The following is a 15873-nucleotide window of genomic DNA, read 5'->3' as shown; positions in this document are numbered from 1 at the left end:
CACGACACAACAAAAGAAGATATGTCCATGACGCCAAATGCTGCCACGAACAAGTCTAAAACTGCTGTTTGAGAAAACGAGTGAGTCTTCTTACAACAGCGTTATTGAAAACTAGGTGGCCAATAAAACAGGGTGGGCTGAAGGATAAGGTGACCTTTGATTTAAAAATATCATAAGATATGAGATAATACAATCCTGGTGCAAGCAGTAAAAGAGCTAAAAATATATATATATTTTTAATTGTGAGGAACATTTGTAATATCAAAGTATGTCTTTATTTAGGAATAGAAGTCTTAAGTACTGTTTTTAAGTCTAAAATTTAATGGGAACTAAACTATCGTCCCACCATCATCTCTTCTATCTCCAAGCTGACCTTAATCCCAGTTACTTATCAGAATTGACACGTGAATCAACTTTTACGCCACTTTAACGTCATCATGGGTGTCAGTGGAAAAATGACATAACCTAAAGATAGAATAAATTTTTAACTAAAGGTGAAGTAACACACAAAACACAGGTTTCTATTTTGGTAACAAAAAAACAAAACAAAAAAACCTGAACAAATATGTAAAATAGATTAATAAAAACACATCTGATAAATCAGTTTTAGGCATCAATGCATAAATAGTAAAACTAATAATAACATTTTTAGCATACTTAATAACATATTCTCTGTTTTAGACTTTCATCAAAGCTACACTGGTATTTACACTGATTGCTGAAAACTCAGCTTTCCAAAAATGTGTTCAAATGAACTCTTTCAATTGGAACCATGCATTAATTAGTACTAATAAATTAATTAGTTTGTTTAACATCCGTAAAAGTAGGCTGAAAATGTCAATAATGAGAACCCATAACACTTAAATAACACTTAAATCTGAATGTGAAACTTTTGAAATGTATATTTTAGTAGATATAATCTATAAATTTAATTATGTAAACACGTAATTGGAAAAAATGTTTGCAAATAGTCTTTAATAGATCATTAGATCATATCATTATATTATTGTCATAATATATCAACAATAGTTTTTACTTTTCCCTGAAACATTCAACATAAATCACACCAGTTGTGTCTAATACTAATTTCCCATACATCCCATTGTTTTCCTGAACAAAAAGGATGTCACTCTTCATCTTTTCCTCCCAATCCTTGGCGTTTGCCAGTGAAAACTGACAAACAGTTTTATAGATTTTACAGAGTTATGTGAAATAGTGTGGAGAATTGAGGCGTGCAAGTCCTATTTATAACAAATCCAAATGCCTGTTCCTCAAGATGGCTACACAGAAATGTTAGATTTTATATAATTAATATAATTAGATTTAATTTTACATATTAGTTTTACACTATCAAGCTGCTAATTTTTCCAGATACTAAATTTTAACTTTTGAATTGGGTTTAGCTTATCATAACACTTGTTCCAAAGCAGGTAAATGTCCAAATAAATACACCAGTTATTCCCCAGCTACGCTTTTCACTCACAGGTTTTATGAACACGTTGCCGTGAGGAGTGTCAACAGAGGTGTGATCGTGCGATCAGGCAATAACTGCCTTGCTAAGTCCAAAGTCACTCACAGTTCATTGCCACCATTAACCCCACCCAACCTGCCCTTCCTGGCAATGACAGTTGTGATTAGAACTTGATGTTCCTGATGTACTCATCATTAATCTCTAATGCTCTGTTTGGAAGTATCTGCATTTGTTCCGTTCCTTCACTCATTTTGCCATTTTTTTTTTCTTAATGTGCCGTCCAACTGTATGTTGACACTGTGTTGTTGATTTATGTAGAATGTCTCCTCATCTATGCTTGAAACGATTACATTAGGAAAGCAACTGAAATAAAGCAGGAAGCCTGATTTGCATAAATATTTACAACTGACCTAAAAAATAGGTTGTGTCTGTTTATCTCCAGACAAGAATGTCAATACTGGACAATTCTGAAAAAGCCCAGACAATGTTTACTGTGTTTTATAAACAATGTCGGCGTTTCAAGATTCTCAGTTTCTACAAACTCTTCAGTTTCTGTCTGTGCATAGCAACTACAGTATGGTTAAGGTGAGGGAAGGCTTGTGGTTACAGCAAATAAACTACATTTTAGGTATGATTCAGGTCAGCAAACTAAAGCTCTTGGTTAAGGTTACTGAAAGATCATGATTATGGGCTGATTATAACTAAATGTGATAGTGATGTTTGAGTGGAGAGCTAGAGAAAGCAGTTTGCTCCTTTTAAATTGAGGCTATTGAGATGTCCACAAAGAACAACAGGGTTATAGCTGCTTATGTAATCCACATAAAAGTCAAGGGCCATGAGAATATTGCCACACTCTAGCATCTCGTCAGTGTCTCGGAAACAGCGTTTTGCATCAGGTGTCAACAGCATGAAGTCTGCGTGAAAACAAAAGTAGGCTGACGCTGTATTTAACTTTGACTTCCCAGCACCCACTGACGAGGCCACTTGTACAATATGCCAAACATTCTGGGGAACTGTTTGTGTTTTTACGTCGATGTAACTGTCAATGTTCCTTAAGGAAAACAGCTCCATCCTCTGGCAACAAGGCCTCATGTCTAAATTACAGCATATTTGACTTCATTGAGCTAAAAAAAAAAAAAAAAAACTCCCCTCCTTGGACAGATCACATGGTTGACTGTAAACTTGATTCACTCACAGTAGGGGCAAGGTGCATCTGTTGTACGCATGCCTGCATAAAATCCACAGTTTGTTAACGTATGACATACCCCTCATTTGGCACTGTGTGTTTATTGTGCTGCCTTTCCTCATCTGAATCAGGTGGGTGACACACCATCCTGCCTGTTTATTCCTGTATTCTAAAGAGCTGGCGTAAGAAGTACATTGAAGAAAATGGTACAAATAAAAAAAGCAGGGTCCCGACCTCAGGCAACTTGAATGTGCACTCATGCATTAACACAATGCAACAGCTGATATGCTGTTGAGGTATTATACCATCACGGTCCAAAAAAAATGCTAAAGTAAGAAATTACATTTTTTGATGTACTGTGATTTCGTACAATTTTATGGGTACTCGTGGTTACTCAGTTTTGTAGATTGTAAAGCTCTTTAAGGAAAATGTGATTTTGGGATACATAAAAACAAATTCAGATTTTACATAAATACCGAATATACCAAGAAATGTTCACGACTTCTACTTTTGCTTTTGATATACTTACTGCTTTGAAAAATATCGAGTGTAGGACTTTTGTTATTTTCAGATTGTTGTATTGTTACTTTTATAAAACCTGAACACACGTCTCACCACACCAGTGGCCTACTGGCTTTGTAAGTAGGATTTACACGGGCAACCAGCTCTTTCAGATCAGGGTCATGTGCAACAAAGCAGCGGAAACTGGAATACACATTCCTACCTGGGCATCTTTGAGCCACTACTGACAAAGTGAAAGCTGGAGGTTGATTCTTGCAGGAACTTGCAAGTGCTTTTGACAGAAAACCCACAGACTACTTACTTTTTTTTGTAACAAAAAGTTTTTATTGGCTTCTCTAATCCGTTCATCAGCTCAATAACAGGTACAGCCTGGGAAATCATATCACAAGGGGTCTAGAACAAATAAGACAAAGGAATGGGGAGGCTTTTGCTACAAAATTTGGTATTGAGGTGACAGAAAAAAAGCCATACAAAAATGTCTTTATCATGCATACTGGAGAAAAACTCAAAAAAAAAAATTGAGAACACACATTTTTAGTGTTTTTGTACATTTTTGTAAACAATATCCTTCTAGAGATCATATCAAAACACATTATGGCAAGTAACAAAAATAAGGGATATAACATGAGAAAAATGAATGTTCTATGAGGCATCTAGAATGCAACACTGCTTGGCGTGGATGTTTTTACAGAAAACAAAACAAAAAAAAAAAAAAAATACATTTGCATTTTGAGTCATTCGCTCTATAATTGTAAACACAGGCAGTGTTAAATGATTATACAATATGTCGAACCTATACTACAAATATTTCCACTACATACATGAAACGCGTGTCCCTGCTTTCTTACGCTTTAGTGATATGAGGTATATTTAGGTCAATCTTATTGTCTTTTTTTCTCTCCTTTAAAAGCATAGTGTGTGTTTGGAGTGAAGTGGCTGGTCAGTCAGTCTTTGTTCCCTGTGATCTGAGCAGCTTCAAAGTCTCTTGGCTGTGGAGCTCACAGACATAGGAAAAGGGGGGGGGCTCACAGGAAATCAACTAAATTAAATATCAACCCTGGCTGCCGGATAGAATGGCTTTAGCCACGGAAGACAAAGAAGGCCATTGTTTATTCTTGTGAGTGCAGGGCTGCATTTTGGGGAGGGAAGGTGGGTATAACTTAACTTTTCAGTCGCTTAGCTGTTTTTTTTTTTTGAAGCAGTTTCTTGCAATTACTAAAATGGTGGGGTTAAAAAATCATTTAAAAAGACGAGGGAATCGGGGTAAGGGTGTAGGTCCGGTGATTACATGCCAAAAAAAAAATATATCTGCTACTGAGTTCTGTTGTGGCTGGTGGAGAATAAATAAAAGGGTTTGGGTATGCAACCAACATACCCATGGGATAAAAGATATAAGGGTTCCAGCATGTCAGCCCGTCTCTCAAAACACTTAAATACAAAGAGGTACTCTCAAAATATTGTATAACAAAATTATGGCAAATCATCTTTTTACAACATCACCCGACAAACCGTAAGAAAAAAATCCCCCGCCCCAGCCCTCCCCCCCTCTTCTACCCTTGAGAAAAAGCAACAAAATACATTTAAATGCCCATGGTCATGCCTAGTCAACCCCTATCAAACCCCAATAAACAATAATCCAGCCCTCCCCTCCCTCCCTCCCAGTGACCCACCCACCATCCATGCCTCCCTCCCATCCACCGCTCGCTCGCTCGTTCCCTCCCTCCCTCCCTCCCAACCCCCATTCACAGTTTTCTCCTCTTAAAATAATATTAATAATCCTTAGCATAATACTCATGTATCACATATGCAAATTGAATGGGTTGTTGTTGTTTCCAATGATGATTTGTTTAAAAAAGTGCTTGTTTGATTTCATTGACACAAAAAGGAACAGCAAGGAGTGGAGCTGAAAAGTGGTGACTTGTTTAAAAAAAAGAAATAAATCACTTCAGCAACAGCATGTTAAAAGATCAGGGATGGATGTTCACTGTATTCTGAGACAGCTGTGATGGTGATGGGTAGACGTTTGTCTAAGCTGCCTTAGACCACTGGTGGGCACAGCCAGAGGAGTGCATGACGAGACAGACGTCAACAACTGAGAGCATGCCGATAAAACAACAGTCAGTTATGTTCAAACATCCTCTTCACCTCAGAACATGCTGTGGGCGCACCGTGGGCTAAACTCCACTACAATTTGCACTACCTCGTGTACACATGTGGCTCTCAAAAGAAATGTGGATGTCTTCACATTAACACAACAGTACCATAATCTCGACAAAGCTACACGCAGTAGAAACCAAACATGATCATGTATTGTAATTTGTTGTTCTGACGAGTTTAAAAAAAAAAAAAACAACACAAAAAACAAAGCTTTGTAGTCTCAAAGTACACCTGTAAAAACTGTGCTAATTGCATCTCATAATACAAAGTCTTATTACACAATTTTGCCTATTTTCCTGAGTTAAAACGTTTCTTGTAACAGACAATATATACTTTTTTTGCCATTTGAATTCTGGGCCTTTCCCTGCCACAAATGTTATTATTATTGAACTTATCAACATTATTCATTATTACTTTACAATGAATGGTATGATGATTGGTAAAACACAAGGGTTCAGGAAAGAAGTAGAAGGGAAGGGTTTAAAAAAAAAAAAAAAAAAAATCAAGCAAGTTTTTCGCTACCCTCTAAATGTTTTAAATTACATTTAAATCTACGGTATGTTCATATCAAAATCACTACTCTTAAACAAAAATTAAGCGACTAAATACATAATAAAAATGAGAATATTTTAAAAAATTGCATTTGAGGCCATGGAAGACCCTCCCTGGTCATTTTTGTATTAACATTTAATGGCAGTGTTTAAAAAACAAAACTTTGCTACGAGAACAAAATTAGGATGGGCATAGGGACCGTATGGACAGTAACAGAACAGCCCCCGTTGGATTCACCTTGTTTGACCCTTATCTGAAACTTTGGCTTGTTGGGGTTTTTGATCCTGTACTCACTGGCTCACTGACGTCAGCTAACAAACTGGTATACCCTGAGAATTCTGACACTGGAGTCCGTATTCGGTGGTCGACCTCTGCCCCAGGATCACTGCCATAGCTCAGAGGGGTCCGCCGCCCTGACTTGAACTGGGAGCCAAAGGCCTGGGCGAAGTTCTCAATCTGGTACGTGGTTTCTTTAGGGGGGTTCAGTGGGGACAGATCTGGGTAGCTGGAGCCGTTGGTGGGTGCAGCGCTCCCTCCAGCCTTGGGTTGCTGCCCCTTGGGACCTTCTGCTGTGGCAGCCAGGTCCTGGGGAGGTAGGTTGAAGGTGCCGGGGGAGTGCTGCTTCTCCAACTGCTCAGTCAGCTCCTGGGATGGAGTGAGCTGCTGGTGGCTGGTAGAATCCAAGCTGAGGTGGTAGCCTGCCTGGGAGGGGGAGCCGACAAGCATGCCATAGTGGGACTTTGAGGAGGATGAGGAGGAGGTTGATGAAGGGGCGACGATGGGCAATGGGGAGGAGACAGCAGGTGGGTAGCCACAATCCAGAGGGGATGTGGTGTACACGTGTTTGTCAGAAAACAGGGGCCCTGTGGGACTGGAGCTGCTGGACAGGAGAGGGAAAGGCCCTGTTGGACCAAGGCTGGGGAAGGGCCCACTATGACTGGTGCGCTCCAGGGCCTGCAGAAGGAATTTTGAGTACTCGCTCATCACTGCTGTCTTGTCACCACCATTGGGTGAGTCATCCTCCAACTCAGGGGTAACAGGGGCTGCTGGTTGGAGGTCAACATGGTGTGGGTGGTCTGGCAGGTCGAAAGTCACGTCATGGTGGTGTGTCCCCTCTGGCTTATGGCTATAATGGTCTAGCAGACTTTGCAGCACCTCATCTGGAATGCCCGACTTGTCGTGCTTGAGTTCCAAAGGCGACGAGTCCAGCATGGCCAGCGTGGGCTCGGGCCCCAGGGAGCCCTGGATTACACTACTGCCCTGGGTTGCCATGTGCAGTGAGCCGGCTCCATAGTCACTGTTAACTGCATGGAGGTAGCGCCGCTTTTTCACAAACTGCATTGCATCATCGTAGTTGCTGCTGGTGGTGGGCCCCTGCTTGTTGCCCCCGGTTCCCTGGAGTAAACCCATGTTGTCAAGGCCAGAACCCTCCACATGATCCATGGGGCCAGGCTTCTGGCCCAGAAGTTTTTGTCCGTCAGCACTGTCTTCCAGAGAGAGCAGGCCCTTGTCAAGACCCTTGCGGCCAGCTTTTTTAAAGACCAATTTGGGAGTACGTCCCTGCATGGTGGGGCCAGAGCCTGAGGGGTGCTCCATGCTGAAGTCCTGCAGGCCCAGGTCGCGGGCCATCCCCCCAGAGGATGAGGCTGCTGCCAATGATGCTGAGGCATTCTTCTTCCTCTTGCGCTCACCGCCCTCACCGTTTTTGGACTTGGCCCTCTTGCGTCCGGAGGTGGTAGAGTTTCCCTGAGTGAGTGAATAGCTGCCCTGGCCCAGTTCCGCTTCGCTGAGCTCCAGCATGCTCGGGTCCAGGCCCTTCTTTATGGCTTCTCCGCAAGTCCGTTTGTGCTTCAGTAACCGGTCTGTTCTAGAGAAAAACTAAAAGTAGGTAGAGAGATGACAGACAAAGGAGAAAAGTATAAGCTTAGTTTCCACTGGATGGACAGTGGTCGTTTTAAAATGCTATTTTTTTGTCTTAAAAACAGAAAAAGTAGTGCAGAGGTAAATAGCTAGTTGCATTTCATGAGAAAATTATATTCCTTGATTCTTTCTGATACAATTAATACCACAGAGACAAAGCTTTATAAAGAGACTATGAGTGCATGATTATGACTTGAGAACAAAAAGACAAAATTTAGGACCATTTACATGCTAATGGTGGTAATTACTCATAGACGCCATTCCATAAAGTACAATTTAAAAGTAACAAAATCTACACACATAAAATACCAATAAGAAATATATTTTTAAAATACAGGCAAAACAGTGGGAAGCTACTTAGTAAACAAACTAGATGTTGCCTACTTGTTGGCAGGTATCGCAGCGATATGGCTTCTCGCCACTGTGTGTCCTTTTGTGCCTCTCCATATGGTACTTCTGGATAAAGCGCATATTACACTGGTCACAGCTAAAAGGCTTCTCTCCTGCAAAGGTCAGCAGTGAGAGTGTTAGTGTGTCACTCCAGTAAGGTTTCCACAAAATGACAAACTGCTGCCAAGTGAAAGCATTAATTAACACTTAATTAACTATATATCCATGTACAGAAACTCACCACTGTGGATCTTCTCGTGCCGCTGGAGCAGGTACTTCTGAATGAAGCTCATGTTACACTGACTGCACCGGAAAGGCCTCTCACCTGTGCGATCAAGAGTACAACCATCCGCTCACCACATTAATATACACCCAGCCTGCTACTTAACTGCGTTCACCACATGGTTAAAATAACAAGGAACCTGTGGCCTTTTGTGAAAACACCCGGTGGACGAATACACATATATAAACAGTTCTACACACCAACCATCAACAGATATGTTAAAGAAGCTGGACTGCATTATAGATTAAGAATAGCACAGGGCTCCTACCCAAAAAATGTTTTACACAAGAACAATTATTTCACATGTCTAAACTGCACTAAATACTTTATACTTAACAGACCTTTTGTCAGATAAAATTATACTTGGAAGAAATAAGGACAAAACAACAGCTTTAAATTGTCTGAGGCTGTTAAAAAAAACCAAAAAACTGAAACTATTTATGAGTTCAAATTCAAAGAACCACGTGAGGAATTCCCAGCAAAGAGAATGACTAAGACATCCAGAAATACATGAGTAATCACTGAGTCATGCCTGGCTTTAGTGATTGTCTGGTTTTAAATAAAGTCTCAAGCACTTGTGGTGAAGGGGAGATCAGTTAGATTGGAGGATTCCTTGCAGGGCAGTTTATTTGTTACCTGAAATTGATTTTGTTCCAAGAGATGTTTATTAATGGTAAATCTTATTTTATATTTCCTTTGTCAGGCTTTGGAAACATGGCCTTTTCCCCACTTGCACATTTCGATATCCTCCAAAGGGACATGGGACTTGATATTTCAACAAAATTTGTCAGCTGCATTAGTGACACAACATTATGTTATAAAGAAGCAGACCCTGCCTTCTATAATGGTATCCATTCTGCTTCTGACTTAACGTGTCATGTGTGCATCTTACATGAATTGGTTTTTTGCATTAAAAGCTCTGTTTAGCAAAGTGAGCTATATTTCAACAGTGAAAAGCCTAAGGAAAAAGTAAAACACTAACAAGCAGCGAAAGTCTCTCACCTGTGTGTATGAGCACATGTCTGCGCAAGTGGTAGGAGCTGCGGAAGGCAGCATTACAGTGCTCACAGATATGTGGTTTTGAGTTGGGGGACAGGCAGACTCCATCTGCATCCAACATCATGGCCTACAAGGAGAACAACATGAGTACAAGGGGTACAAGTAAAAATGATTTGGCTTTCTCATAGCATGTTAGCATAGTTCAAACTCATTTGTAGATTGAAAGCATTGAAGGTGTAAGACCATTCTTGTCACGTGCAGATAATTTTCAACCAAACACATATTTCTGGTGTAGTGGAGGAGAAAAGATTAACCTTTGCAGCATCGTTGCGTTTCCTTCGGGCTTTGCCTCCCTGCCCATCTCCGTTGCTCCTCCGTCCTCTTCTACCCGAGGTCTCTTTTGGATCTTTACCTGGTCTTCCGGGCATCTAAGGACATATAACAGAGTATGTATACCATAGTGTGTCAACAGCAAATAGAAGCAGCAATCACTATTGTAAAAGTAAACAACAGTCTATATATAAAAGCCTGTGCATTACAATTACTACCAAGGAAACAAGACAGGAAACTAGGCAGAAAAAGGCAGCTCACCGGTTCTCCAAGTGAACGAACATTGCTGAGGCTGAGGTCATGCATGAGCATGTTCTGATGGTTTTGGTGGTGGTGGTTGCCGAAAGACATGTCCGGCATGTCAGTGCCACTCTTCCCCGCGCCCCCTCCAGCACAGTTCACCCCAACACCTCCACCCCCACCATAAAGGGGCATACGGTAATCCAGCTCACTTAGCCGCTCCTGCTTAATGCCCATGCTGTGGAGGAAGCCCCCTGTGTTCGCAGCAGTGGCGCCCTGGTGGTCTGGGGGTGAGTCGCGTTCTTTCTTCAGGATCATCTCCTGGGGAAGTTCGCCCATGACGGACTGGGAGGCCAGCCGTGTAAAGCTGGTGACTGGTGGCAGGTGGCTGAACATAAGCATACCTGGTGCAAAATTAGGGTCCATGCCACCGTTGCGCAAAAACTCATTGCCTAATTTGTCTTGGATAATACTCATGGTGGTGCTTTTGCTTTGTGCAGGGAAGAAGGAGGGCAATAAATCTAAAAAGGAATGCAGGAGGAGAATATCCTGAAAGAGAGGGAAGATAAAAAAAAGTAATGTTAAATACTAGTAATTAAATAAAATCCAACGTAACTGTCATGTTATCTTTATTTTAGCATCAAGTATTGCCAGTTAGTAAATTTAGTCAGTGCTACATAACCTTCACAGCATGTACTGCATGCACGACAGTGTTCTCAGAATTTCCCCTCAGTCAACCATTAATTACTTGATTGGATTTAATGGGCTTTACCTAACGGACGCACTGAATAAAGTAACTGGAAGCCTTGATAAATATTTTGCTCAAAATGCACTACGTTAGAAAAAAAACCAAAAACAAAAAACAAGTGAAACCTCTAAATTGAATTTTATACTTCACTTTATACAGATTTGCTGAAATATGGAAGAGCATATTAAAAGATTTAACAGTGAAATAAGTAAATACTGATAATTCATAGAGATTTATGTATCAGTGTAGAAGACAAAATAATACTTTAACACTCAATGTACTGTGCACATTATTAACAAAATCAAGGCTATTTCTATTCTTTCCGATTCATTATCTCAGTCCTACCACCAAGACTTTTGGCACAGCTTACTGAGGTAACCTAAGAATCCATATACCATGAATATGTTAGCGAGACCAAACATTACCATCTCTTTAGCAAACACCAACTGAAAAAGATGAGGTCAGCCATCTGAGCTTGAAAGTGAAATTACTTAGAATTGTCTATAACGTGCATCAAGTAAAAAGATTTATTCAAAGAAAATTTTAACAGAAGATAAATGAATGAGGTTAATTGTGCCTAGGTGTTGGTAGAACAATCTGGTTAAAAAGAAACATACATTAAGGATGAATGGTGTCAGTGGTCTATATTGTATGGGGGTTTAATCTAGTGTCTTTACAGTAAAAATTGTGAATCTCCACACTTAATCATACACAAGTTTCAGCACTGAAATGTTTCAGTCTAGTTTATACAATATATTAAAAAAAAGACTGCATCTGTAATATTTAATCTACATATTGTATTGTTTAACTTGCGACATTTTGCACCACATGTGACTTGGATTGCAGCCAAAAATAAAATCTGTGCTAAACATCCCTATTGTTTGAACACTTTGATTCATTCTGCACAACACCACTTGCCATCTTTGGCTAATAACCTAACGTAACTGCAGAAGCTGGGGTCATTGGTTCCAATATTGGCAAATTAATCGGTTCACCACACTTGTCTAAAACAAACGATATTTAGGTCAAATCCAGCGAGACATTTCAGTGATTTTAGGTAGGCTCAGTCGAGACTAAGCGGGACGTGCAGCAGGATGACTGGGGTGAGAATTTATTGTTTAGTCTAGACCAGCCGACCATTTGGCTGCGCGACACTGAATTCAACAGAAAGCGGATGAGCTTTTGTGATGCATAATAGTTAGCCTAGTTAGCTAGCCGGCTAGCAACAATGAGACACAATCAACGTTATCTTCAAGTCCTCAATCAAAACAATCATCCAAGACGTCCTACAAATAATAATCGCGCATTCAAATACAGTCGGATCACCACTCAGAGTTACTGAGGCTGAAATTAACCCCCTTTGTAGTCAATACTTATCTAAATCGATCCGTTACAGTGTAAAGTAACGTTTAGCCTGTTACCCAGTGTTGCTATCAAGCTAGCTAACGCTAAAACAAGGATCCATGACTTTACGCTATCAACGCACATAATGACTGTTTAAACGGCGATGCTATGGGGGTGGAAACACGCTAAAACCAAATAACATGAATTAGTGAGGGGGGGAAATCTAATAGCCATCGGCAAGGCGAAATTAAACAGCTAATTTGCTTTGAAGTCAGGCTTGAATTGCTCATTCTCCAGTTCCCAAGCTTTGATGACGCTTGTGAAATCAAATCTGTCTGGCTGCGAGCAACGCTGGCGCTCTATTTATTGATAGCTAACATTAGCTGTAATTACAACGGGATAATGCTCACCAGCACGCCGAGCTAGCAAAACATCCCTCGGCTCTTACGGTGCATGTTGACTCCAGATCCAGCGGCCAAGCTGAATAAAACCACAGGCTTTAAGGCGACTGTGTTTATAACAATCAAGCTGCCACGAGCTAGCTAGCTAGTTAGCTAGTTAGCTAGCTAGCTAGCTAGCTGCCCCGACTGAAAACCCGCATTACGGCCCATGCAACAGAAACAATGATGCTGGCTCTCACTGCATCTCCCGTTTGCGCCGAGCCAGACGTCCCCGTCGCCTAAATCTCGACAAAGACCGGGCGCTCGCCACGAATAAAAAGTCAATGTAGTTTCCCACTCACCTACACATGACCGCAGTTGGTTTCAAACGTGCCTGTATCGTCTCCGTATTCGCCGCTTTGGGGTTTTATTGCCAAAACATTGTTCTCCGGCGGTCGCTGCTTTCTTCCATCTTGTCGTGGCGCGGGGAATTATGGGTGCAGCGGACGGGTCGTGAGAGGAGACAGGCGAAGGCAGCCGAGGTTTGAGAGAGTCTTACTGGTCAGTGATGTAAACACACTCAAAGGAGGTGGACCCGAGGTGAACGCATTAACATGAGCATGTATTGGGTATATAGTGCAATAGCCCTGCCACAAATTTGACCTTTGTGCTAAAATGTTTTTCAGATCACTGAACTCACTGTTGTTTCTTTAGGTTGCATTTTTTAATAGGATTGCATGATATATATTATCATGTTTAGGCCTACTGCCTCACAGCATTGCCTAATGCAAGATGGCTTGCACAGATTTGTTTCACATGAACGTAGAAAGGAATGCTTCAATTCTCTTTCTCTTCCCCAAATTCAAAACCTGTACGCCATTTTATATCATTTAGATCATCTCCATCAGGCCAAGCAACATGAGACCATGGGTTGTGCCGCTGGAACTGGGCAACGGCCCCTGGGGCCTCCCAAAGAAAAACATTCAGATTTTCATAAAATTTGTTAGAAAACTTGCACAACTAAAGTGCAATATCAACTAAAAACATGACATCAACCTTGTAACCTGGTCTTGTAAGAGGGTCAGTGTGTCAAAATTTAGAGTTAACACCTTTAACAGAATAAGATTAGGTTTATTTTTGTTGAAGTTTAATTTCTTGAGGTTTATTGTGATGATTGGCGTTAATTAACTGAACGGTAACTATGGATAATGCGTTTGTGCCTGTCATTCAAGTAGACCACATGCAGTGAACAAATACAGCAAGGGATTACCAACCGTGCAAAGCAGACACCTCCGAAAAGCTTCACAGTGAATTGGTTATAGATTACTGGAGGCATCACAAATGTCATCAGGGAACTTGCATGACTAAAGTACAATATCAATCGTGTGGCCCTGTGTTGCAAAAGATCTCTCTGTGTCAAATATCTTTCTAGACGTTAATTTAGGCACCCAGCTTTTGCCGTTTGAACTCAAGTTAATCCGTGACAAAATCCACACATGAAGAAGTGAGCTTAAATGTGACTGTTTTATCACCAGTTCAGATTTTTTATTTTTTTATTGCAGTGGTAAATGTTGAGTCTGTCTTCTTGGAACTTTATTCCTTAGATCGAAGAGAAAAGCTTCTGTTGGTGTGTGATGGATTCAGGTAATAAGAGTGTCCTTTCCTTTGAAATGCCGAGGCGCTACACCTGTGGTTGAGTAGAACTGGTTATTTTGATTCCTTGCATAATAATTCTTGAAAGCTTTTCTTTTCCCACTGATGCATTTTTTAAAATTTGATATTACATATCAGCAAGTGTTAGAAGAAGATAACACAGTGTTTGGATTTTTACCTCACGAATCAACAGCAAAAACAGTCATAGTGCAGAACAACACATCTTTAATCACTGACTTAATTTCCAGGTATCAGTTTAATGACTGAAAGTTGTGATTTCCTGGCATGTGGGTTAAATCTTGCTTCGGGGGAGCATGAAACAATGGAGTGCTCATTTAATAATTATAACCTTATTATCTTACACTCTTGTTGAATTTCATTTGAGTTGACTCATCATATCACTCCCCTGTTGTCTGAATAATGTTACACATTACAGACTTGTTTTGCACATGTGTTAGATGAATCTCAATATTTCTGATAATGAACAACAATTTTAATGTGATGTACCGTTCACTGTGAATAGGTTAAAATGTATGTGGCTGAATGGACATATTCTGCTTTAACCTTCGTTAACATACCCTGAGTTACCAGTTCATTAAGTACACATGTACTATCTAATGAAATGAAATACAAAACACCTGCAATAAATCTTATTTGTGACGTTTAGAATGCTTAGTTTTTGTCGTCAGCAAGTTTATGGTGGTGTTATAAATTACATTGCACACATCACTCCCATATTCACATTCATGTTGTTAACATACTCTTCAAGAACATGGAACAACTAAGTATAAACTGAAATGTAGGTTTGACAGTCGAGTTGCACTTGTTAAATGATAAGTGAGAGCTGTGTGGGTGTCAGTGAGCGTAATCGCTTCTAAGAGATTTAGCGGCTAAGGTGATTTCACAGTTCAATCCCATGTCTTTCGTTCATCTGAAAATCATTGTCATTATTGTATTGTGTAGTTATGTCTTTGTTGTTGATTGTGTTTTTGTGATTGCTTCATATTCCCAAGTCTCTCTTGAGAAAAGAGATCTTAATCTCGATGGGACAGCCAGATTGAATAAAGAGCAAATAAATAAATAATGTCCAAATATAAAAATGTACTTTACCATGTTGTTTTCATTGTAATTTATTTTGTATTAAGCAGTCCTCAAACCTAATGAGGAACAGCTCATTGTGTTGAACACTTAATTTCCTGCTGGCCTGGGACTAAGTCCAACTGGATGTCTCCTCGTCAGTCTCATAGCCCTTTGTACTCAAGTAATTATAACAATGAGGTTTTACAAGTGTGCAATGACACGCTGACAGTGATAAAGCGACCACAGAGGAAATTACAACGTAGTAAAGTTCTCAGTGCATTCCAACTTGATATTCATCACCTGCTTTTACAGAGGCATCATACAACCTTACAACTAGTCTGTTGGAAAAAATACACAGATACAGTGTTGATCACATCATTGGCCTCATTAGAGATGAACCCAGCCACAGAAAACCACAGCACTGATCCCATGTGCCATTTGTGAAAACAGCTTTCAGGACAAGCAGCCGTATTAATTTGATAATGAAGGGAGTTGGTGTGAAACATGCTTATAACCCACGTAACCTATTACATTTCCTGAACAACCCCAATAATATTGCAATAAACATAGTGTCGTTGAGACTTCTCACAGTCTGTCTGAAACTGCTTGGCACCGCTC

The 15873-nt window shown here is 40.4% G+C and overlaps 1 protein-coding gene across 3 annotated transcripts; it reads right to left on the bottom strand.

Annotated features, from left to right (window-relative positions):
• Window positions 1-5771: 5771 nt before the first annotated feature.
• On the bottom strand, window positions 5772-13101 carry znf281b (zinc finger protein 281b). Of its 3 annotated transcripts, none has more exons than XM_071462521.1 (7): window positions 12885-13101; window positions 10072-10599; window positions 9795-9908; window positions 9485-9607; window positions 8440-8533; window positions 8193-8311; window positions 5772-7766 (listed from the first exon to the last, which is right to left on the bottom strand). In XM_071462521.1, exons 2-7 carry the CDS (start codon window positions 10525-10527, stop codon window positions 6138-6140), a joined length of 2535 nt encoding a protein of 844 aa, XP_071318622.1. In that variant the 5' UTR covers window positions 10528-10599; window positions 12885-13101; the 3' UTR covers window positions 5772-6137. The 3 variants fall into 3 exon arrangements, with proteins under 3 accessions (XP_071318622.1, XP_071318624.1, XP_071318623.1); XM_071462523.1 differs by having other exon boundaries at window positions 8440-8523; window positions 9484-9607; window positions 12885-13098; XM_071462522.1 differs by lacking the exon at window positions 12885-13101 and adding an exon at window positions 12553-12878.
• Between the last annotated feature and the right edge of the window lie 2772 nt (window positions 13102-15873).

The sequence above is a fragment of the Trachinotus anak genome, unplaced genomic scaffold (genome assembly GCF_046630095.1).
Source record: "Trachinotus anak isolate AG129_WGS33_773 ecotype Australia unplaced genomic scaffold, CSIRO_AGI_Tana_v1 ptg000025l, whole genome shotgun sequence".
In the NCBI taxonomy this organism is placed as follows: Eukaryota; Metazoa; Chordata; class Actinopteri; order Carangiformes; family Carangidae; genus Trachinotus; species Trachinotus anak.
Note: the sequence above shows the minus strand (reverse complement) of the source record. Positions and strands in the feature narration are given on the sequence as shown.

Excerpts from the sequence above, each read along its gene's own strand:
- znf281b (XM_071462521.1), bottom strand. The coding sequence starts at position 10,527 with ATGAGTATTATCCAAGACAAATTAGGCAATGAGTTTTTGCGCAACGGT. Across the intron at positions 8,534-9,484 it reads GACATGTGCTCATACACACA|GATCGCACAGGTGAGAGGCC; the intron begins GGTGAGAGACTT and ends GGTTGTACTCTT. Across the intron at positions 7,767-8,192 it reads GCTGCGATACCTGCCAACAA|TTTTTCTCTAGAACAGACCG; the intron begins GTAGGCAACATC and ends ACCTACTTTTAG.